The 25,747-nt window shown below is 38.1% G+C and overlaps 1 protein-coding gene across 5 annotated transcripts; it reads right to left on the bottom strand.

Annotated features, from left to right (window-relative positions):
• Window positions 1–273: 273 nt before the first annotated feature.
• Window positions 274–24,803, bottom strand: dzip1 (DAZ interacting zinc finger protein 1). 5 transcript variants are annotated; one of them, XM_036570484.1, is made up of 19 exons: window positions 24,698–24,803; window positions 23,567–23,725; window positions 22,685–23,296; window positions 20,288–20,372; window positions 20,071–20,201; window positions 19,691–19,849; window positions 18,723–18,860; window positions 18,586–18,648; window positions 18,364–18,471; window positions 16,652–16,700; window positions 16,511–16,558; window positions 12,207–12,266; window positions 11,482–11,633; window positions 10,921–11,125; window positions 8,731–8,884; window positions 6,854–7,239; window positions 5,081–5,220; window positions 4,198–4,363; window positions 274–723 (listed from the first exon to the last, which is right to left on the bottom strand). In XM_036570484.1, the coding sequence occupies exons 2-19, from the start codon at window positions 23,567–23,569 to the stop codon at window positions 641–643; spliced, it is 2,742 nt and encodes a 913-aa protein (XP_036426377.1). In that variant the 5' UTR covers window positions 23,570–23,725; window positions 24,698–24,803; the 3' UTR covers window positions 274–640. The 5 variants fall into 5 exon arrangements, with proteins under 5 accessions (XP_036426377.1, XP_036426378.1, XP_036426379.1 ...); XM_036570485.1 differs by having other exon boundaries at window positions 8,731–8,881; XM_036570486.1 differs by having other exon boundaries at window positions 10,921–11,107.
• Window positions 24,804–25,747: the final 944 nt, after the last annotated feature.

Here is a 25,747-nt window from a genome sequence, read left to right as displayed (position 1 = left end):
ATTTTTGTCTATTTAAATCTATTAGAATGATATATTTTGTTTTACTGGTGACCACTTATTACCAAGATAAGTTCTTTTTAAACAACATTCTTAGATGCCTAAGGCTTTTGGACATGCATATATAAAACTGTCACCATCATGCAAGAACCTTGTATGTCGATTTTTGTCATTTTATACTTTCTGTGTAATTTTTCTATAAAATCTTTCTCTAAAGAAAATTCTGCACATATAAGTGAAGACTAACATTTTCAATTTTTATTAAAAAGGCTTTATTTTATTATATGAATGTTTCTTGATATTTGTTTGTTTAGAAAAAATAGCAAACTATATACTCACAGACATTCATAAAAAAATACATGGATAATTTTTCAAAGTGCAACATCACATGACAAGATCTAAGATATTTTAACACTGAATATATTAAACATATTGACAGATACAAGGAATGGATGATTATTGCTCCAACTATGTCCCTGAATAGACTGTAACTAGGCCAGAGTTCCTATAGTTGATTATTACAGCTAATGCAATATACCTCTGCATAAACTATAGTAAATTATTGTTTATTACATGTTTATTACATTCTAAGTGTTGTTTTTGGTATTTCTTTGTTATTGCTTTTAAATATTTGCTACTGGATTTAAATGTCATCAGAATCATCCCAGTCACTAACTGTCACAATACTGCTCTTCAGGGTGCTGCCTGTGCCTGCATCATTCAGACCTGGAAAAAAGAAACACACATGCATATAAACACAAATGTAAATGTCTTTAAAAATACAAAGTCATTCACTGCTTTTCTCACTTGGCTTACTGTATGACACACACGCACACACTTTCTAAGCCACTTATCCTTCTGAGTCACAGGGAGTGCTGGAGCCTATCCCAGCGGGCATTGGGCGGAATGCAGAATACACGCCAGTCCATCGCAGGGCAGACAAACAGACATATACATTCACTCACACACACACACACACACACACACACACACCTAGGGGCAATTTAGCATGTCTTTGGATTGTTGGAGGAACCTGACGCAGACAAGGGGAGAACATGCAAACTCCACACAGAAAGGACCCGGGTCGCCTGGCCGGAAATCAAACCCAGGCCCTTCTTGCTGTGAGGCGACAGCGCTACCCACTGTGCCACTGTGCTGCCTGTCATTTGCTTTAACCTATTTGAAAATCTGAATTTCCACTTTACTTGCTTTACTTTTTATTTGATCAATTCAAACACTAAATATTAGTTACACATGTTACTAAGAAGACTGATAATTGTGATTGTTTTAAATTATGCATAGACTGGATACATTTTTATACTTAACATGCAGTGTTATTATCAGCCACATTCTTTGGTTTTCCACAATCATTTGATTTGAAACTAAAATGACCAAAATAACTTAGTTTTTTTGCTCTTTACCGCAATAAACGGGACAGTGGTTTAGGGCAAGGCAGTACGTGTTTTTCAACAAACACAGGGTGATTCAAAAAGATTTGTCCGATTTCAAAGCAGCATATTTTTACAACTGTGAGGCGCCTAGGAACCAATCACATACCAGTTAAAAGAAGGGGTCATAGAGTTTCTGACGGTCACCGGAAGATGAGCGTCAGAAACTCAGTCTGCAAGGAGATGGAGACCCCTGAGCAGAAAGCTTTTTGCGTTCTCCACTTCAATAAGAGTGAATCCGTCATAACTGTGCAAGGTGATTTTCGTCGGCAGTGAACCTCCAACAGCTCAGAGCGTTCGCTGTTGGTTCCACAACACTGGATGACCTCCAAAATTGCACTGAAAGAGTCGTGAGTACAGTGACACCCTTGACATGCTCAATCGAGTATGGGATGAATTTGACTATCGTGTTGATGTTGTCCGTACAGCTGGAGGAGGTCATATTGAATTGAAAATTACATAATAAGTTTTATGCTTACTTAAACCATTCACAATTTACTGCATTGTTCTGTAATGATTTACAAGTGAAATAAATTATTATGAAATTGGATAAATCTTTTTGAATCAGCCTGTATATATTCACAAACATTAACATGCATGAAACCCAGGGCTCCAGACTAGCTTTTCCACTGGTTGCACTGGTACTACCAACTTGCTCATTTAGTTGCACTAGCACATAATTTGGTTGCACCTTTTTTTAGTACAACTATTAATCCTTGTATGCTGATGTATAGTAGTCTTCATTTGCATATCCTAGTTTTACATTTATGTAATGATGTTAAGATTGACAGTGACTCGAGACTTTTTAAATTTTTAATCCGAACATTGTTTCTCTGCCACCAGCTGTGGCTGACAAAATTGGTGATCTTTTATTATATAATATTAAAAGAAAACATAAAAATGTTATCAAACAACAGCAAAGCATAACAGCATGTATGCTTTTTCATGTACTCTTATGTTTTTACCTTTTATGTTAACCCCCTGCAATTCAACTCAGAGAGGCCAGCTCTTATAGTTGGGCCTCCTCCTACTTCTTGGCTTAGTTGGTGTCTTCCTGCTTGCACCTGAACTCTCACTGCAGCCTGCCCTCTCACAATCAGTTGTTTCTGAGTCGTGACCTGGCTCTCCCTCTCCACCAGAGCACGTGAGCGGTATAGGTTGGAGCAGGACGATGTGATTTTGATTGGAGTGTGGAGTGGCTCTTCAGAAAATCAGAGCATCAGTGTTCTCTCTCGCTCTGAACCTGCCCCAGTATCGCTCCATCTTGCAAGCCAGACAGTTGTTTTTTTTCCATACTATCTCTGCATGACAAGTGATGTGGCAGTGACTAAATAGCTCGCACATCCCGGCACTGATCGCTACAAAGCACTACAGATATGACACACAATTTTTCTTGACATACATTTTGCTACGCGAATGATAAAGAGGATTGTATTAAAAGCACAAGCATTTATTTACCCTCAGCAGTTTTCTAGCTTGTGACTGGGCTGTAGCTTCAAGCCTATACACTTGTAGCCTGTGTAGCACAGAATGTTTAACTTGTTTTTCATTTAATAATGACCATAAATAACATAATTCATGAAATAAAGAGTGTAGTATCTAGTCAATATGTTCAGGGCATAAAATAAATTAATCATATGGAGTGGAGGACATGGAGTGGAACGGTGTGACTGAGGAGCAAAAAATAGAAAATTTGGTGTGGAGCTGGAGTGGAGTGATTACAGAAATGCTTTAAGCAGAAACGTCAGGTGCTCCACTCCACTCACATGTGCTGCTTACCACCAGCCTCCTCCTTTCTCCTCATTTCGTTTTTTAAAATAATCAGCTACATACTGCTTCCTCTTTGAAACATGGTAACTGGATTGCTAACTAGATTCTTTTGTGCGTTTTATCAGAAAGTGCAGGCTGGGAAAGAGTGCAAGGAAGAAGATAACAACTGAACCACTGAAGAAGAAAAAAGCACTACTTTGAACCACAATGACTATTGCAGTAGCCATGTCGGAGGGGCACCTAAACAGCCTAATGATCATCATCTACGCTCACAAATGCGACCGTGTCAATTTTTTAACATTTTTTTTGGTTTTCTGTTTAGAGCTCTAATTAAACTCAGTGATGCACTCAAAATGTCCCTCAGTACCTCAGCTCTCAGAATCTCACCTCTCAAGCAGGAAATTTAAACTGGCTATAGGCAGCAGCGCTTCTTAGCACTGGTTTTATCAGTCTGATGGGAAACAACTGGCCGTCAAGGTAAATGCTGAACCAGAAAACATTTTACGCTGTCCTGTTTTAAGAAGCTGATCCTGAACTGTGTTTAAAACCAGATCTAGGAAGTAAACTATAATTGTGTTTATGTCTTACTACACCAGTGATGCCCAATCCTGGTCCTGGAGATCTACTACCCTGCAGAGCTTAGCCCCAACAAAAATCTAGCACATTTGATCCAGATAATGAAGGCCTTCAGGAGCATCTGAACATTAGAGCCAGGTGTGTGTTGGATCTGAACTCCAGATCTTGGTCTCCAGGACCAAGATTAAACACCCCTGTGCTACGAGTTCTTTGATTGGTTTTTGCACGTCAGTCAAATAGCCCATTCTTATCAGAGATGATTCTCGAAACCTAGCTGTATTTAGAAACAAGCCCGTATTTCAGCATTTTTACAGTTTGTGGTCGAATTGAGTTCACCTTATTATACATTATTTCCACACACATAAACTACTTTGGGCTTTGTCTTTAGTAGAAAAACTCAATGTACCAGGCTTCTGTCCTTTGCCTGTGGAGGTGCCCCAAACACTAGTGCTGGTGTCGACACTCTTGTCCGTGCTCTTTTTCACGGCAGCAGGATCGGTTTTGAGTGTGGCAGGAGCGTCCTCCAGAGAAGAGATATCCCAGTCATCATCATCATCATCAAACTCTGTGTACTGTAAGACAAAAGAGAGTAGCCGTGTTTTGCCTGACAATATCGCATTTTAAAGGGCCTGCAGAAGTCCTGCATCCCCTCCATAGCCACCAAGTGGATGATTAAATTTTGGATTTCCATTCTCCATATGCCTGTAACAAAACTATGATAGATTACAATTTTTACAGTTTCTGCTCCTCTTCGAGAGAACTGCAGTATTACATTATTAGTCATACTGCTTATTGCCCTTCACAATTCACAAACTGAGATGCTATCCTGGCATAGATGATGTGTATCAGTTATACACAGGAAACAGGGCAGAGGAAAATGGGAGTATTTCCCCAAAATATTCAGCAAAATAATTTTTTAGTAATTTGTAATAATCACATTGAGCTTAAATGTGAATCTTCTCAGAAATTCAAATGGTAAAATGGAGATCAATAGTAAAATGGCACTGTTCAATACAGACATCAATATTTCAAATTTATGGCTTCATAAAGCAAAAAAAGGTTCAGTTATTTGTCGTCTACAGGTAATAGCATAGATTCTAGTTTTTCTTCAGAAACTGCTGGAAAATGCTGTGGCCTGCATATTTCTGTACTGCAGGACAAAACAACAACAAACAAACAGCTTGAAGATCAGATGATGTCATGTTGAAACCCTTTCAGAGGTGATGTCAGCATGCCTTCATTCTTAATTGGGATAAGCAGAGAGATTAGCAGTCTTTAGTAGGTCTTACTTTCAGATCTCGGACCACATCATTTGTGTTGGTGACTTCAGTAGGTTTCCCTTGCACTGTGTTGATGCCCCCTGCTGGTTTTTTCAGGCCTCGCTCTGCGAGCTGTTGCTCCAGATTTTTGGTCAGAACCTTCACATTACCTAAAGACAGAACACTGGCTGATACACCTATATACATATACATATGAGTCGTAAACACTACTGTTCAAACATTTGGAATCATTTGTCTTGTTAACAATTGTTATTCAACAATAACTTAGTTGTTATAAACTACACACTAAAACAAAAAGTGACTTTATTCACAAAAAGCGGCGCATGGCAAAACATGGCAAAAAAAAATGTAATATTAAACTGTAATTTGTAGCTTTTACTCAGTGAGATTCGCCCATCAATATGATGCATTCTGGAAACTCATTAAGATTTATTCACTATAGATTTTACACAGTAGGGCTGTCACCATCGTTAAATTTTAGCTGATGATTAACAGTCATGCAAATAATTGTGATTACCGATTTAATTATTATTATTTTTTTGTTCACTGATTGCAACTATTAAAATACAGGCTTAAAGTGGCCAAACTGGCTGATTAGCTTACAACCCCATTTCCATTGGGACACTGTGCAAAAAGTTAACAATAATAGAATGCAATGATATGTACTGGCGACCTGTCCAAAGTGTATCCTGCCTTCTGCCCAGTGACCACTGGGATGGGCTTTATTTTTAATGCAATGCCACCAGAGGGCCCGAAGATCACGTCGAGCCAGTATTGGTTTTTGGCCTTGTCCCTTGCATAGCGATTTCTCTGGATTCTCTGAATCTTTTAATGATATTATGTATTGTAGATGATGATCCCCAATTTCTATGCTATTTTACATTGAGAAATGTTATTATTAAACGTTATATTCTTGAACTGTTGCACTATTTTCCCACTCAGTCTTTCACAGAGTGGTAAACCCCTCATCATCTTTATTTCCGAGACACTCAGCCTCTTAGGGATGCTTTTTTAAAACCCAATCCTGTTATTGACCTGTTGCCAATTAACCACCAGGTGTTTTTTTCAGCATTACAACACTTTACCAGTCCTTTGTTGCCCCTTCCCAACTGTTTCGAAATATGTTGCTGGCAGCAAATTCAAAATTGGCAAAACTACAAACAGCAAAATATATCAGTTTCAACATTTGATATGTTCTCTTTGTACTATTTTCAATTAAATATAGGGTTTAAATGATTTGCACATCATTGCATTTTGTTTTTATTTACATTTTGCACAGTGTCCTAATTTTTTTGAAACAGGGTTGCACTTACTAGCTGTGTTTATTAGCTAGTAGCTAATACTGGCTCTTCTGTCGAATCCATCAACAATGTATACAGTTACACAGAATCATGTGAGTTAAACAAAGCTACAAGTCCTTCATAAGAGTGAAAATATAAGCAAAAAACCCACTTTGCATTTACTGCTTTCATTTATTTATATTTTCGTGCCTCAAACAAAGACTCAAAGTTCACATTTTGTTTATTGCAACTTAATATTATTGTGAAATCTAATGAGTGTAAAAAATATGGCAGTCATTTTAAACAGTTGCTGTAAAGTTAAATAAATAAATTAGAATCATTTTATACCCGCAACAAAATTGGTTTTATATTATTGAAGACAATAGAGTAGCAGCAAGAACATACAATCCATGAAGAAAAACTAGACTGACACTTCATGCTAGTTAAATAAAAATCACTGGTGCCGCACTTAACTGAGACAACACTGAAACAAGATTCTTACTGTGAGAGGTCTTCTGCACATTTCCATTCTGGTCTGTGTGCGTCTGTAGCTGATGTAGTGTAATCTCCTCCATTTCACTGCCCTCAGTCCACTCACTCTCACTCTCCACGGCAGTCACTTCTGTTCTGTTAACGCTGACCACAGGGGCCTGGTGAGCTCCAGAGTGCTGTGCTGATGGCTGAAATGCTGCAGAGCGCAAGGCTAAAGCCTGGGAGGAGCTTGCTGCCTGGAGGGCAATGCGTGGCTGGGCTCTTGGTGGCTGAGTTTTCTTTGTGGTTGTGTTCGCTTGTGGGCCTTTGGGCTGAGAAGTTTTCTGTGCCTGAGGAGATTCTTCCTCAGATTCCTCTTCCTCTGAGGAGGTTTCATCTGAACTGAATGGAGGTGTTCTTTTAAAACAGGAGCAACGATGGATTAAACACTTTACGAGCACTGAAAATACTTATTATTATTTATTATTATCTACAAATCTGATAAATTGCTAAAGCTGAGTGTACACTACATGGCATTTAAAATCCTAACACATTTTAGTAACAGAGAGCTTTGGTCTTTTACAGAATTTTGTCTTTTTTTCGTGGGGCACCTGAAGCTGAAACCTAGTCAGGAACCCTGCCTCTGCTGAAATAGCTTCATGAGACAGCAAGATTTCTTGCTAAGCAAGCTAACTTTGTTAATTCAACCTAACTCTGGATCGTGGGTCACTTTTTGTTGGGCTACATCACCATGGCAACTGATGCTGCACACCAAATGTGCTCAAGGGCAGGTAAAATTTGGGATTTCTGATCATAAACGGCTCTTAGACCAATCAGGACTGAGCTTCTGACCAATCAAGGTGTGACGGAGGTGGACGCTTTTTTTCTTTGTGATGTTTCTGGCGTCACTCACATGACAAATATCTCTTTTTTTAGCAGAGAAAGCAAATCAAACTACATAAATATTAAGAATAAAAAAACAATTATTACTATTACTCATTATTACAGGGACCGTGTTGCTTTATTACTGTTATAAGTGCTTTACTTTCCACATATTTATGCAAATTTCTTCTTCTATCTTTGAGAAATAAGCGCTTAACTCCTTTTTTTTTTTAGTTTTGCGTGATTGGCTGTTTGTCATTAACACCGTGCTTCCTTGTGCATATGCGTGAGGATTAATGGTAGCGTTAATATCCAAACTGGGGTAACAAAAAAAGTTGTTAACTGCCTCCGTGAAACCAGTTAACCACTGTTCCATTTTTTAGGTTTCGCGAAGCTGAAACGTAGTCAGGAATTCCGTCTTGCTTTGTGAGACAAGCCCATTTGTTCTTTTATTCCCATACAAGATGTGTAGCAAAAACACAAACTTGGAATATATTTGGGGTTGAGAAACACAAATATCACAATGTAAGCCAGAGAAATATTTTTCTACAAATTGGCAGCTGACTTGAAATTGTAAAGAAAAGGACTCTGTGTTCAACTGCTGCACACGTGGACTGCATACGTGTCTCTTTGCCTTTTTTCTCCTCTCTCCTAGCTCAATCACTGGCTACCGCCTTAAGCTCTCACTCATTTACATTGCTGACGTTCTCATGCTACAGGACTCGTCAATGTTTTGAGTCGTAAAAATGAAACATGCTTGAAAATTTCGGAGGGCCTTCGGTCACTCCAAGACTCGATTGAAAGGCTAAAGATTGACTTGCTCCCCCCCCACTTCCAGATCAACCGCACCATCAGTCATTGTTCTGAAAAATCAGTTTAGATTGTGACAGAAACTGTAGTTAAAATCAGCCTAAAAATAGTGTAGTGTGGTCCCAGTTTGAACCATAATCTTTTTGTATTTCTATCATCTCTCTGCAGAAACTTAAGGCATGCAAACAATGTAGCACACTGTGAGAGGATGCTTACTTCTGATGTAACACTGGTGTGGAGGTCTTGGGCAGAGTGCTGGTCTTGTTCCGATGAGCAGGCTGGGGTGTGTGCTGTTGTCTGGCAGGAGGGCCTGATATTACTCTGGTGACTGTGGTGGGTAAACTACTAGACCGTGGCCTGGACTCAGCTACTGTCATTAGTAAAAGAAAAAATATGTTCAGTAGGTACGCTAAGCTATGTCATTGGCCAAAAATGGCTGCACAAAATATACTTTGCTAATTGGTATTGTAATATTTGTCTTTACAATACTGATATTGGAGGAATTCAATTAAACTTTGTCACCAATACCTTGTATACCAATACCTCATTTACCTCAACATACTGTACATTTCCAATTAATACACAACTATAAACACCTATACACTTATATATCGCTGCTGTCGGAACAAAACCTTGTATCTCCATTTTTGTCTTTTTTCAGTTTTTGACATAATTTGAAAATGCCTGTTGCCCTTTACAATGCGTGTAAATTTCATGATAAATGGACCAAAAGAAATGGCCCAAAATTACTTGGGGAAAAAAGTCTGGTTCCACTGACTTATATTAAAAGTAATGTATGTTTTTTTTTGTTGTTATTTATTTATTTTTTGCTTTTTTTAAAATTTGACTGTTGAATCTTTTTAATAATTTCTATGTAAACTGTAATTATGTGCACTAAAATTACAAAATGACTTTTAAATACTTAGTCCAAAAAAAAAGTTTCCAAAAAAAAACACTATTTACAGATTCAACTTCAAACCTTCCTATGTTAAGTAATGAGCAGTAATGCCAATTTGTAAAGTGTTACTAATATAATTTAACATCTATCTAATTAATTTAAAATAAAATAAATCATTCAGGTTTTTTTTTATTATTCAGCCAGGCATAATTGTTTGTATATGCAAAAAAACAAAACGTTTTAGTTATTCAAATCTTTTCAAGTTAGTTCCCAGTATTTGTCATGTTTGTAAAAAATAATGTATTTACAATATATTTAGTATATTTGAGTATTTTACGGAGATGCTAAAATAGACAACACTGTAAATATTGCAGTGATCTTAATGCGTCCTTTTATACACATTTTATGTGCGATTATGCACATTTCATGCTTTATGGAGTAAAGTTTCCTGAAGACAGTGGCAGTCACACACAACGATTTACATTGATGTTCTGCACAGGTAGAGGTTTGCATTTACATTTTATCGCTTTCATTGTAATTTCTTTTTTGGCCGGATTTCCCTCCCATACTTAGTGTAGTTGATATTTTAAATCTATTTCAGTCAGAACCACTTTGTCAAAGAAAATATTTTGTTTCCATTTGCAGTAAGTAATAGCTGGAGGTATTGCTCTGTTCTGGGACCTCCTCGCCCTTCCATGTGCATACATGGAAACCCTAGGGCAGGGAGAGCATCAGAAAGACCCGCCCTAGGGCACATTTTATGCAGCAATGGCATCAATGACACCAACATGACAGGAAGTCCGACACAGCACGAAGGAGGAGTTCGGGTGGAGGTGGGTTGCAAAGGGGCTTGCAGAAGAAGCACGAGGATGGGCAAGCTAAAGCAGCTTAAATAAACGCCCTCACAAACTTAGACAATTGGTGATTGTCAGCTGATTGAGATCAGATGATAACAGATTAATTGATTTGACACTGGGGCCTGATCTTGACTTTGCGGACTGCCTGTACTAACGCTATGCTCAATTTGGCAAAAAAAATGTTTGCTTCTATGTCTCATGGCATTTAATAAAGCCTGTTTAGTCAGAATTATAGCTCTCTGACTGAAAAATCACTCTTTTAAGCTATTTCATAAAGAATGCATCAATATCGAGATATATATTGTCAATCTCCAAAAGGATAAAAAATATAGATTTTAACTATATTGCCCAGCCCAATTTCCAACTAAAGCATTAATGTACTCTAACAAATGCAAATACCTTAAGCTAAAATATTAGTATATGTTAGTATATGATGATCACATGTTTTAAATATATTGCAAATCAAAACATAGCAACGCAATTACAATTCACATTCATACAGGGCAGGCCGGACACAAATGTAAACTTAAAAAAGACTGCATCGTATTTTTGCATTATCTCTTATAAACAACCATGATGATGAAAATAATTTAAGCTGACACAGCAAATTAACTTCCTCCCTGACATACAACAGAAATGCAGAGCTCAGACCTTGTACTGATCGTTTGGGCTTGGAGGATGGTTCCGTATTCTTCTCCTTAAGCCTCTGCTCCAGCTTTCTGCTGACCTCTTTCTGCACTTTCCGGTATTCTGGGTCTTCCTCTTGCCTCTGCTGTCGCTCAGAGACCATCTGGGCCATGGCACTCTTATAAGTCGTCTTGGAGAGCTGACTGACTCCCTGGACAAAACAGGAATCCTAAACATTGGGCAAAAGTCGGCACTTTATGTCTACTCCAGAATGAAGATTTTGGATAATCCAGCATGTGAATGCTCACAGAAAAGAAAAATGAAAAAAAGACCTCCTTATTATTGCTGTAGTTTCTGCTTGACAACAGTAGAATCAGACAGAGGACACTTTTGCTTAAGTCCACTGCTGCTCAGATATTTATCCTGAGCAAAAGACTCCAGTAATCTCATGTGCATTTTCACTTGAGTTTTAGTAGAGGTCTCGAAGTCACACAAAAAAGTTTAGGAGAAACATCTGTGACAAACTTGATAACAAAGAACAATTAAGCACAGCAGATAGCAGGTAGAATTTAATAAAGAACTCACAGGTTGAATGCCTAAACTGAGCAACTTGTCATGGAGGCTTTGCTGAACAGCCATTCGCATGTCCTTCTTGAGGCCGGGTTTTTTTAGCAGCTCTTCTGCTTTTTGCTGCCATGACTGAGTGTCAGGAAGGCTTTCTGAGATGCTTGAGGAATCTGGAGACAAAAAAAAGAACTTAATACATGTATCAGACAACACCCAGAGCAAAGAACACACTGTTCTTTCTAACATGCTCTAAAGGTGGGCAATATGGCAAAAATATAACACCTTGCTTGTAATGAAGCTGCAGCGTAAAAAAAGCAATGTCACATTTAAAAAAAGGCTATCAAAAACTATGAGCACAATATTTTTTTGTTTTAATTCAGCAATTGTCAAAATGAAGAATAAACTGGAGACTATAAACTTTTACTAAGCTCTCTATAACTGGTATAAAAGGAATACTGAAGACACCCATGATATACTCAGAACGTACTATGACATAATTTATCACAATAACAACAACATATATTGCCCACCCCTAACATGCTCCACAGCTCTGATGGTATAGAGAGGTGAGGGCTAAAAACTACACTCCTGTTTCTCAGGGATGTAAATCTACCTCTCTCCTCTATGTAGTTTGGAATTACTGCCACATGCTCACTGACTGGACAAGACAGACAGACACAGTGTCCATGCAGAGAGTGTGCAGGCATGCCACAGATGTCTATGAGCATCTGCTTTTTTTTTACCTTTGTCCTCCTCTGACAGCTCCACTATAGGATCCAATTTATAGACTGAACTGGACTGCTCTACTAGGACATCACAAAAGGGGTCAGACAAGAGTGGGGATTAGGGGGTGGACTAAGGGAACCTAAATCTAGAGGTAAATCATCAAGGCTTTTTTATTACTGCGTGATATGCACATATCTGCACACCCCTAGCCAAATGTTCCAGTTAAATCCTAAGTGGACAAACCCTAATCTGAACTCCAGAACGAAGGAGTGGCATTTTTTGCAACTTGTAATGCAATTTCATTTGACTTTCTTCAAAACAATAAAAACATGCACACTGATTAATACTGGATTGTACTGGACATTCGATTACATACTACTAGAATGTTAATATTAACAACAAACTATTTACACACACACACACACACACACACACAAAGGTTATTACAGGTTTGAAATTTTACCAGGCTGGATCCAAATATTCGACTATACGGATATTGTTTGCTGGGTAGATATTCGGTTTTAATTCTGAGATTTGGATATTCCCTAAATGGCTAAAAGTATTCTATCAATAAAGGAGTGCTGCAGAAGTGTGTAACCTTCAGGGTTCTCGGGAGAAACCTAGACAACAGCTTTACGGTTAATTTGCTAAAAACAGTGCCAACCACGGCAAAAAGAAACACAGCCTCTCCAGCGCTAACAGGTAAAAGCCAGAGAACGTGTAGCGAGCAGAATAACCGCTCTGTAATGTCTTCCAGGTTTCTCAAATGCTAGAGGGTGCTCCCGAGTGAGACCAAAATAAATAGGTAAATATGGAGCTTTTGAGAAAAATCATAGTTTATAAATACTTAAATATTTTTAAGATAAAATAATGCATTCATATGCTGAACACAGAACAGCATAAAACATTTTAACACCGCTGTTATATTTTTAAATGCTTTTGGACTTGAGTTATAGGAGTTTAAAACAGCACCTCATGTACACACACACACACTTAGAATGGGATACTCTCAGAGTGTCGGCTAAAGGTCAGTGAACAGTAGCAGGCAAAATATTGAGCACTTCCCACATCTGACAAACTTTCCAGCAGGTCTTTTTCAATTATGTGGGGTTTAAATTTAATTATTTTATTTAAACGTAACTATTTTTGATGCCTAAATTGCCCCTAGGTGTGAATGTGTGTGTGAATGTGTATGTCTGTCTGCCCTGTGATAGACTGGTGACCTGTCCAGGGTGTATCCTGCCTTCCGCCCAGTGACAGCTGGGATAGGCTCCAGCACCCCACCGCAACCCAGAAGGATAAGTGGTTTAGATGATGTGTGTGTGTGTGTATTTTTGACGCTTAAAACTGGACCACAGGTTCTATTCATTTATACTCATTTTATTAATTTATACTCATTAACTTTGGGTGCTCAAACATCTGCATAATATTCTACAACAGTACTTTTTAATCCCACTTCTGGTAACATAACATTGCACGGTTTCAATATTCCTTGACTCAACACACCTGATTCAGCTCATCCATCAGGGATGTGAGGAAAAGCGGGTGCTGAGGGGCTGCAGCACTCCCAGATTAAAAACAAATAAAAAAATTTATATGAGCATAGTAAAGACCTAAATCTGCAGTACCCATGCACTGTTTAAGTACACATGGCATTTTCATTAAGGCAAGCCAAAGGCAGATGTTTTGGTAGCCTGCTGCTAAAACACAAGACCGTCCCAAAGTGACCTAATGTTTTGTTTTTTTTTTCAATTAAATAACACAATAAAGCCCCATGAGTGTTAAATCTCAGTGTACACTACAGACATGACACTTTTAGTTTCCATGACACAAATCAACAATCTGATCGGAGTCACTCAGATCTTTTGCATAAAGTTTGTCCAGAAGGTGAGAGAGCAGAGGGAGCCAGATGTGCTTAATATCAGAACCCCCAACTCAAAACAACTTGCAGCACCCATCATCAACTGATTGTCAAGTTTATGAGCTGCATCAGGTGTACTGGGGGCCCGTGTACATTTTGGCCAGCTGAATTTCGTCATGAAATAAGAAAATGGAAAATGCGAAACTGCCTAGTATCCGATTTTCATTTCCAAGCAGGAAAATGGGAAATAGCTCCTTATCTGATTGCTGATTTGAAGTATAAAATTGAAAATTTTTTAGGAGAAAACATACAACAACTGAGCCCGAATTCTCCTTCTCTCTTTCACTCTACAAAACGAACAAAACGTTTAGTTATTTTGATTGATAAGTGTGGGTGGGGCTAAGGTGCTAGTTGCACCACTGATTAAGTTGCTCAATCATGTGTTTTTTAGTAAAGCCCTCCAGTTTAAAAAAGAAGTCCACAGCTGTTGCTGGATCTGCACTTATTTTGCAGGCAGCACTGACTGGCAACAACAACAGAAGAATTTGTTCATGAAATATATGCAATGGTAGATGTGATCATGTGTATTTATGGATATGCATAAATAAGCTGTATATAAGATGTTTAAAAAGGTGTGATAGAGCATGTGAGACTCTATCATATTAGCCTACTGCTAGAACTCTTTAATTGTTACAACAATGTTATAAGAATAATTATAAAATAAAACAAACAAATAATATAAAACAACAAACAAAGAAGCAAACATTGTTGTTAACATTAATTTTTGTATTGTGGCCTCTAGTGATTACACATGTGGTGCTGTATTTCCATTCAGGAATGAGCCCAGTTTAGAGTTTTAATGCCAACATAGCTCAGCCCTGATATATATATATGTATATATATATATATATATATATATATATATATATATATATATATATATAATAGTTTAATAACTACTGGAGCTGTAATTTTATTTTTTATGGAAATATATGACCTCATATGTGACCTGCTAGGCCTCAGATGAGTTGCCATGGAATAAGCTAAGGGCTAATTTGTTTTGATTAAAAAACAAATAATTACTGTGGAAAATGTATTAAAAAATAAAACAATTTTCTTATAATGATTTGATATTTGTAATTATTTGAGTACACCTCATGAATACTTCAGTATTTTTAATATGCTAGTCTATTTTCTGTGTTAATTTACTCATGAAGAACATTTATTCATGATTTTACTGCATAATGTAATTTTGGTATTTAATACGATGCTAAACTGCCTCTTTCTTTTTCTTTTTTGTATTTTACATCTGCCAAATAATGAATTTCAGCATAAAATTCTGTGGTTATAGCCTATGGTAAGACAGTGGCACTGGACTTAATACAGCTCATCCTGAGTGGCGGATAAATGCGTGCCTCTGTTTTGAGCGAAATTAACTGCTTTTCTAATTATATACCCAGATATATTTAGCTTAAAATCAATGCATCATCCTACCAAAAATGTAGCTGCAGGTGACAAGACTAAAAATCTTTTTTTCTGTTTATTTAGCATTTAGGATAATGATTCCCATTTTAAGTTAGGCTATTTAGGCCTATAATTACATCATCACACCTTGCGTTTCATATGTTAGAGCATATATGTGTTTGTTATCCATTTTCAGATAAGTTGTTGTATCTTTTCTTATAAGCCTAAACGACGAAACAAAAAAAACAACTTCCCGTTTTTTCATTTTTAATTCAGCACGAACATGCTTTTTATTTTCCTTGTTGATGCCAAGAAAAGGAAATCTGATACTAGCCAGCATGCTGGCCATTTTCCAATTTTATACTTCAAATCAGAAATCGGATAAGGAGCTATTTCCCGTGTTCCATTTTCCTACTTGGAAACAAAAATCAGAGGGTGTTTCCCATTTTCCGCTTTCTTATTTAATGACGAAAATCTGATGGTCAAAACGTCCATAGACCATTGGGCTGGGGAGTACTTGAAATTGTAATGCAGTGCTGTGGTTCACAAGAAGCAGGATTAAGAAACAACAAACTAAGCCACAGGTTCCCAACCCTGGTCCTGCAGTACCCCTGTGCTGCATTTTTGTGTTTTCCTGCTTTAACACATCCACGTCAGCTCAAGAAGGGCTTGATAATTAGTTGATAGGTTAAATCTGGTGTGTCGGGAGCAGGGAAATCACAAAAATCTGCAGGGCATGTGGTACTCCAGGTCTACGGTTAGGAACGACAGATTTAGACCATTATTAGTGAACACATTCACATGACTGACCAAACTGTAAGCAAGCTTTCCAAGTTATCATCATTATGTGTTAATGGATATTAATATTTATGGATCTCTAAATATTATACTGGGAGGACAGACAATGTTATTTCACTTTTTGGAGGATTTTGAGGAGGACTATGGTAGACAGAAAAAACAAAAAAGAACATCTAGGTCTTTGTTGGGGTAACATACCACTGACTGCCACTTTGGGTTTAAGCTCCGGAGCTGATGGAACAACCACTACAACAAAGTGAGAGAAAAATGCTCTTTGAAAATTTTAAACACAAAAATGTAGTAATGATTAGATATGTAGATATACAGATGAATAAATACCTTCTTGCTGGAGTACTAGGGTAGGTGGATTTGAGGTGACCTGTTTCATCTGTAAAGCAAACACAATCCTGTTAAAAAACAATCTGAGCAGTAATATATTACATGTTTCATGTCTTCTGTTCAACGTTAATGCATTGGTAGCACCTACTGTAGACAATGCAGTCGATAATACAGGGGTAAAGTAAACAGGAAGTATCCCTCTTGCATTTATGATTAAGTTCTTGAGCTCCATAAAAAAAAAATCTTTCTTAGAGGATGTCATAAAATTGTTTACAGCTTAATTAGGACTACACCAAGGTACTGATTCTTAGTTCTAAATTCCAGCAAAAAAAAACGATTAGGGAGACATGAGGCCGTTTTGCATCATGTAAAATCTCAACTTCAAAATCTGCCAGTTTTTTCAGCCTCTGGTTTTTTTTATCCCTCTTTTAAAGAATGTTTCCAAGGAGTTCTGTGATTTAAGAAATACTGCTAATATTTTCCATCCCAGGGTGATGTGGAAAAATGTGTATATGACGTTGTTACAAGCAAAACTGATTATTGTAATACTCTTATTACTGGGCTTCCCCAAAAAAAACAATACATTCTTTACAACTCGTACAAAATACAGCAACGTGGATCTTAAAGAAAACAAGAAAGACAGCACATATAATTCCTATTTTGAAAGAACTGTACTGGCTACCTGTAACTTTTAGGATAGATTTATAAACTCTTTTTTTTTTCAATATAAACTCTTTTTTTATTACTATTTTTTAAACCTCTCAATGGAGTAGAACCTGTGTACTTCACTGAATGTCCATTTGTTTATGTTCCAACATAAAATCTTAGATCTGCAAATGCAAATAATTGCAGATTGATTATTGGGGTCAAACAATGCATTGTGACACTGTGATACTGCAATGCAAAAATGTGACAATGAGCATCATGGATATGTGATAATATATCGTGTAGAATGGATATTTTATTAATTATGATTATGAATGCAACTGCATTGGTTGAGCAGTAAGTTTTTCTAAATAACCAGCACCAATCAACAGCACCAGAACGTCTATTAGCAAGAACATTATTTTCTTTCATTCAAATTGTTTTTTGCATTACTGTGGGAATATTGAATTGTGAATCCAGTGTCATGAATTGAATTGTGGGCCAAGTGTAAACTGCTAATTGATTATACTCAATCAAACAATTAAGCTAATAGGTCCTACCTTACTTGCGGGTACTTCATGAATGGAGTTTGGCTGGCTGTCTTATATACAGCTTCACACATATACACATTGAGGACAATACAATACGTGCAAGTGAAATGCTCATGCTCATAAGGCAATAAAAATGGCAAAATCTTAACTAGGTGATTCTTAGTCTCTAGTTTATTGTCTTCTCTGTTCAAATAAACCTGTAATAACTTTTCTGCTAATTATTAAGCTATTTAGAGATTGTGTCCACATAAGGGAAACAGCAGGATGTGCATTGTACTGTGACAGAAACTACTGCTTTAACTGCCTTCATTTAATGTGGCAAAAAAGCTAAGTTTTCCATTCTTTTCATAACAAGCCTCCAAATTAATCTATTGAGACCTATTACCCGATTAGATCTTTCTTATGAACAAGCAAGTCTAGTACACTCCCTCTCCCATGACTGTAAAGAGGCGGCTTTGCTAATACAGGAAATCCTGAACAAGTGTCGGACTTCCTCTGCTTCTCTGCAGCACTGACCTGCTTGTCCTTGGAGGCGATGATCTTCTGCTGCTCCTGCAGCACGAGCTCTAGCTCCTGCCTCTGTCTTTGTGCCTTCTCCTGCCCATCAGCCAGTGTGGCCTGGAGCTGAACCGAAAGCAAACAGAGTGCACATGGATGTCAAGGCAATAGTCATTAGAGGAACGGGACCAATCAAAGCTGGGCTGACTGAAATAGCATATGAAAATAACATATAAATACCTGACTCTTCTCACTCTCATATTCTTCTTTCATTTTTTGCATTTTAGCTGCCCACTTCATTTCCTAGTAAAAAGAAAAACCTCAGAACGATGCTAATGACTTCATAAATACATGTGCTTTCACTTGAAGAGGCTGACCTGTTTGTGTAGTTTCTGTTGGAGCTGGATGACCTCCTGCAAGTGCTTGTTCTCAGTGTTTTGTAGTGAACTTGTCTGTGCCTGCATAGTCTGCGTGCTATCCTGCATCTTATTGCTCTGCTGCAACTTCAGTACCTCCTGAAGAACAAATGCAATACAGTACACCTTTATAACATATTTTTGTCTCACCTGTACCACTGTACCACTTTAAACAAGCCATATTCTATTAACACACATTTCACAAACTAGGGAAGCACCTACTTGGGAACTGCAATGATGCAATTTTGTCATGTACATACGTGGCCATACTGGTACATAAACATTTATTAAATGCAGAAATTGGGACCACTTTGGGAATTGGGAATCTATCTGGATTAGCAATACAGAGAAATATAACATTTATTTCTAAGGTGTAAGAAATGCAGTAAACTGAATGAAATGCAGATATTTTAGTGCAGTAGCCCAGCATTGCCTAAATATTCTGCTCTGTTAGGGTACAACATATACATTGTAAAAAAAAATGTATTTTCATTAGCAAATTACTGTAAAATGTAATGGTCAATATCCATTTTTCTTATTAAAAAAAGGTTTAATGCATGTAAAAAAACATATACATATACTACATTTTAACACTGCTGTTGTGAATATACAAAACAGAAAGTAAATTCACAAAAACAAATAATCACATTTATTTTACAGACATTTGCATTTATTTTAACGATCACTACTGTTATCATTAGGATAACATAACTATATGTCGGAATAACTAGTTGAACTAGCAAAAAGCAGTATTGAATACTGCCAAACTTTTTACAGTTTTATACAGATTTTTTTATAGCGTATTTTATCGCAGTTTCAGTTATTTTAATTAAATTTTTTTTAAGCAATTATCCCGCAATACTGATTTGGATATCATTGTGCATCTGTAGATTTTCTCAGTATTTTCAGTCATGAACATGAGAACTCACTTTCTCTAGATTTCTGTTCCTCTGGTGCAGAGAGTCCATTTCTCTCTGACAGGCCTGCTTGACTTCATCTATCTTGCTGTTCATGCGCACTCGCTCGTCCTCCTTCCACATTTCCAACTGTTTCATAAACTCCTCCTGTTTCTGAGTAAGATCTTTCTCCTGAATTGCAGAGTAATAAAAAGAGATTTAAAAATATCAACATGAATAAAAAGATATTAAATAGCCTAATTATTTGAGACGGGTATGAAAGTAAAAACTATGACATGGAACTATGAATAAAATCTACAATAACCATAAACATAAGATTTAACACCATTCTTCTTGCCTATTTGAAAAAACCAAAACTTAATGAAAGGACACACAGTGTCCTCTAGTCTGACCTGTTTGACAGAGTAGTCTTTCTGCTGCGTCTCCATTTGCAGTCTGGCCAGGGTTAGTTGTTCCTGCAGCCTGTTGATCTCTTCTTGTAACTTCACAGTATGAACTTTCTTCTGATTATCAGTCATCAGTTCTGTCAGTGTTGAAAGGATATGAATAAACCTGAACAGAGTCAATACACACATGACATTCAGCTTGAGAAATGGCACTGGGACTCACTGATGTCATACTCCATAGGATGTCTGCGTTGCATGTGACTTTGCAGGAAAGAGGCATTCATGAAGGCTTTTTCACAATGTTGACACTGTAAGATGAGCAAAATTAAACGGGCAAATCAGTGACAAGTGCACACTGCTTAAGGTGCATAAAATATATACATATATACTGTGCAAAAAAGGTGTAGTTACCTAAAAATATATGTTTAAAAGCTAATATTTAAAGAGGTAACTGGGCGGCAAGAAACAATCAGAAAAAACACTAATATTAACTACAATATATTAAACATAACATAATATACAATATAATTATATTAAATACAAATAACATTAATACTTTAAATACTGTTTTCATGTATATCATTGTTCGTTTAACCATTTCCAAACCTCCCCACATGGCAACCCTATATTAATTGTAGTCACCATCTAAAACTTACTTTTGCTAATCAATCCTTCATTACATGAAATCCACAAACAGCACTCCTGATTTAATGTAATGAAGGACTGATTAGCCAAAGTAGGTCTAAGATGGTAACTACATTGAGAAGAAATCTAGAACCAAACCTATGTTCTTCTACCTACAGTTCTCACAAAGGTTTAGGGCGCCCTGGTCTAATTACACGTTCTGTTGTTTTCTAAGTGACAGCAAGTACACATCCTCTACAGAGAACACAGTTCTGCACATTATGCCATATTTAAGTCTAGTAGACGATTCGTAAACTTATTTTCACCTCAACTTCTGCATACAACTGTAGGTCATACCTCTATTACATTTTTGAAAACAAGAAACTCTTGTTACTTCTTCTTTTACTGCACTAGCATTTATTCTAATGTATATAACAGTATTGTTTTCATAAACAAAAACACACTTTCTCTTGAGATAAACAATTTGCTGAGGTGCCACAGACTTTTGCACAGTATTGTATATGGAGGAAGGAACTAGGAATAAGGAAAAAATTAAGGGAATATGAGCAAAACAGAAAAAACAATGACTCCCAGCAGAGAAAACACTGAGAAAAGTCACATCAAGTCAAGCCAGAGAGATGACTGGGTCACAGCACGCTGCCATAAAGCCGTCATTCGCAGACCACACGCACAACAGTGAAGTATGGAGTGAGGAGCCTCTGAGGGCTGTTGCCATGGAAATGTGCAGTGGTGCTATCCTCTTCTTGCCAATCAACCTCAGAAAGCTTCAGTTCACACAGAGACTGACAGGAGAGAAATAAACCAGCCTCTGCACTTCACACACCACATTTAGCAATGACACACACATCTGCTCATTTTTGTAATTCAAATTGAACCAGACTGTCACATGTTCAGCATTTGTGCGCGTGAGTGTGTGTGTGTTTGTGCATGATGCTAGAAAAGCAGAGAAAATGTGCAGTGCTTGCCAAACTGCCTCCACAAGGCACTGCTTGTGTGGCATAATTGCATTGCTGGTCTACCATAAATTCCCGATTCAGCCGTAAAATTCAATTACCCCTTTTGAAGAATCTTTGCAGCTAGGGATCCATTTCTATCTATTCACTTGACAGGTGTAATCAAGCGGTAACGCTATTTAGTCAAACTCTGTATTGCACAAACCACTGCCTGTTTCATATAGCCAGTGTACCAACAGAACCACTGCAATGCTGTAGACAGCAAGGTATAGTAAGCTACTGTTTTTGGACATAGTGTATTGTCCTCTCTGGCTCTTTGTGAAATGATTCAGCAATTACAATGACCAACAACTCTGGAATTAAAGCACTGTACAATTAATTATAGAGCCACATAGAGCAGTGACAGTTTAAAACTGCTGTTAGCTAAAACCTTCAAGCACCCAAGCAACCACAGGCATATGAAACATTAGGTGTTGCCTTGGCAACAGCTGGTCGTGGTTAACAGTGATAGCAATAGGCAGCTCGTCTATTTCAGCAGTAGGCCAAAATGTAGAAAGGTATAAAGGGCAAATACTGCTGCAAGGGAAATGATGATGGCAAGCCTCAGATTTAAGGGTACATTAATCAGGAAGACGGGGAAGGGGGAGGGGTGTCTTTGTTTTGGTTACTGCTCTTGAGGCTTTTTATAAGTGGATTGAGAGAAGTCATTGTCACCAGCTCACACCATCTGCTTTCAGCCCCAAATCCTGAACATTGCCTCAAAAAACAAAGGGACGATTAGCTAAACAAATTCAAACAGCCCAGATTGCACCAGTAATGTAGAATCTGCATATTTTCACACAGTTCATGAAATACTGTTCCATCACACCACAGAAGTGACAAATTCCCTAGCCCTCTCCACCTTCACTAGATGGGAACAATAAGCAGTGAGGCAAAAGCTTCAAATGGGGGAGGGGCAACATCACACCATCAATGAGAATGATAATAAGGCATGCTCACATCTCAGCATGGTTCACACCAACCTTATGGTAATTCGCTATGCCTGCAGTGATCATGGCTTGCTGAGAGGCAATAATCTTCTTCCTCTGCTTCAGCTCTTCCTTTAAGGACTTGGCATCCTGCGTCTGCTTTTGCAGCTGCACTCTGAGCTGCTCCCTCTCCTCTGCTTCAGCCTGGAGACGCTCCTCGGCAGCCTGCAGGCTGACGGTCAGGCAGTCCTGGGAGTGCAGTAGGTATTCCACAGTGAGCTGGGCCAGTCTGAAGAGCTTGAGTAGGGCTGGATCCACTTGGCTCTGGCAGCGGGGGCACCGCTCACCTTCCACATTGCAAAACGTCACTGCAGTGATGTGGTCTTGCAGAGTCTGGAAGTCCAGCTCGCAGGCAACCCGTTCCACGTCAACGGCATTGATCCGACGCCAGTCCACACTCTCGCGACGGGCACGAAACTTGAAGGGTGCAGTGACAGCAGCGGCTCCACAGCTGAGAACCCTGGACATGGCTGAGCCAGTAGGTCTGCTCTGGCTGCCTGAGGACAGCTGGCTCTGGGGGGAGTTCAGCAGGGATGGGATCCCTGCTGAGGAATGAGCCCCCTGGGCCTCTGATGGAAAAGGGTAATAGACGTTGTTGTAAAATGGCTGCAAAGGAACAGAAATGGTTAGCAAAAAGACCAAAAGATCATCCAAATGCAATGAAATGTCAAGGTCAAACACAAGATGTTGCAGCATGGTATAGCTATAGCAGATCAAACAAGCGTTCACGGCAAAAGGCAGAGAAAATCAGCAAGAGACAGAAGCAATCACTACAGATACAGAGAAGCAGAGAAAGCGATGATCAATATGTCAAATTCAGCCATTGACAGGAATCCACCTTACGCTACCGGTTCGTTGTCGGTGTACTCGCCTTACCATCTTGCGTTTTTTCACGAGCCTTCAGAAATAAATAGGAAGGACACTCAACAGCGGTTCCTCCTCCCTGCGTGTGGAAACACCGAATCAGGGCGTCCTGGCAGTCTCCATGGAAACAGTACCGCGTGTCCCACTTTGTTAGCTGTTAGCTAACGCTAGCTGAAAGAAAAAACGAGAATTCACGAAACCTAAAATCACTGCTGTGAACAGAAAAGCAAACAGAAAGAACAGCGAACAGAAATAATTTTCACAAGCATCTAACTAGGCATGCCAAAACTTTAGGTAGTCAAAACTTTATGCCAGGAAGGCTGAAATCTTTACACAGAGCGTCGATATTCAACACTAAGCTCAATATTACACAAACCTAGCTTTAAATTAAGCTATCTAGGCTGGTAAATAATCTAGTGCATGCAACTGTTTGGAGTAACTTTCAGTGATAAGCTAATTTCTACTGACTTCTAATGATTCTATTAGTATATATACGTGCATTAGCTAACGTTATAGGTGTAAAGTTAGTTTTTAGATTGCAAAATCCCTGATTAACGTTAACTAAGTTACACTGCTATAGACCTACTAAATAAAACCTGTGTATCACTCTTTTTCTCACAGTTTGTCATTTCTTTTAAAAGCAAGGATGTCGAAATGCATATATTTTATGTAATTTAGAATTTGTTCTGGACAAACCTGTGTCACTGCATAAACTTCCTCTTTCAACCATTCATTACCCAGCTGGCTAGCTAACTGACTCCTTCTCAAGTTACTTCGCCTTCAAAAACATGTCAAGTTGGGACAAGCTCCCCCGCTGAACAAAAGGCGGACCTAAGCACTTCGAGCAGCAAGGAGTTTGGAAAGGGTTTAAAAGACCCGATAAGCAAGCTGAAAAGTAAAAAGGCTTGGCTTCATGGCTGTATTCATACCACACCAGCGACCGTTACATTTTCCAGGACAAAATCAGCCAGTTATCCAAAAGCTAGCTTAGTTCTAGAAGTAACGGGCAGGCGAACCTAGCCTCAAAAATGTTCGGCTTAGTCCTTGCGAAGAACAAAGACTGGCTTAAGACAGTATTTCGATGCAGAATTAAAATGATTTTGTAACTGGAGAACGTCGAAAGAACAAGAAATGAAAACTTACCTAACTAATTACTAAGTTAACTCACGAAAAAAGCGCCCAATTCCCCAAGTGTAACATGCAGGACGACGTGACGTAGCAGCTCCACACATTCCAAACGCTGCTCATCATTGCAGAGAGAGAGAGAGAGAGAGAGAGAGAGAGAGAGAGAGAGAGGGGGAGAGTGCGCGCGCGCGCGCGAGGGATGGGGGAGGGGAGGGAACCCCAGACTGCACGCTCCCCACTGAAATGTAGGGTTTTTTATATTTTAATTTAATGTAATAAATAAATGAGGTGCTGCATGATGGCTCCAATTTTTTAATGACTGTCGTTTTAATGTGAACGAACTGCAGGATACTTTTAATTGTCAACAGCACTCTAAGCGGTACTAAGCTACCACTAAGCGGTAATGTCCAATATAAACCGTGCGTAAATTCACTGGTCAGAACACCGTTGCCATGGCTGAGTAACTTTATGATCAGCGAGGGCTGTAAGGTGGCTATGTTTTATTAGTCTGTAGCGCCGCCCAGTGGCCATAACAGGAGACCACGCTTATTTGTACCAATTTGCACCAACATGCTATCTGAAAGGCTACCTAAGAGGAAAAAAATACTTTTTACAATGCACATATACTTTAAGTTCTAATTGCAGTTACAGTGGGAAGAGTACTGAAATTACTCTAATAGACTAGAAGTTCTCTAATTTAACAGAGAACCTAAATTAAGAAGTAAAATTACTGCTTTGAGAAATGATTCTAACAGAAATTAACTAAATTAATAATGCTATAATTAAAAATCTCTAGATCTGTTATTTACACTACATGTCACTAAACTGATTTAGACCTAGTCACAAGAGTTCTAAAAAAATAAAATATATGTAAACGAATAATTAAAAGAATAGATAGATAGATAGATAGATAGATAGATAGATAGATAGATAGATAGATAGATAGACAGATAGATAGATAGAGAAATAAGCCATGTAGATAAAAAGGCAGATGAAAAAGTGCATGATTATAATTATTGGTTGTTGTAGATTCTACAAGATGTACAAGATGATCATTGCTGAAGTATA

Source organism: Colossoma macropomum, unplaced genomic scaffold, assembly GCF_904425465.1.
Source record: "Colossoma macropomum unplaced genomic scaffold, Colossoma_macropomum, whole genome shotgun sequence".
In the NCBI taxonomy this organism is placed as follows: Eukaryota; Metazoa; Chordata; class Actinopteri; order Characiformes; family Serrasalmidae; genus Colossoma; species Colossoma macropomum.
This window is presented reverse-complemented; position numbering and strand designations above follow the sequence as displayed.

Bases quoted from the DNA above. Each gene is read 5' to 3' on its own strand.
- dzip1 (XM_036570484.1), bottom strand. The intron at 20,373-22,684 runs GTTGGTGTGAAC...CTCATCTTACAG, and splicing joins GCATAGCGAATTACCATAAG to TGTCAACATTGTGAAAAAGC. The intron at 20,202-20,287 runs GTGAGTCCCAGT...CAACACTGACAG, and splicing joins TCCTATGGAGTATGACATCA to AACTGATGACTGATAATCAG.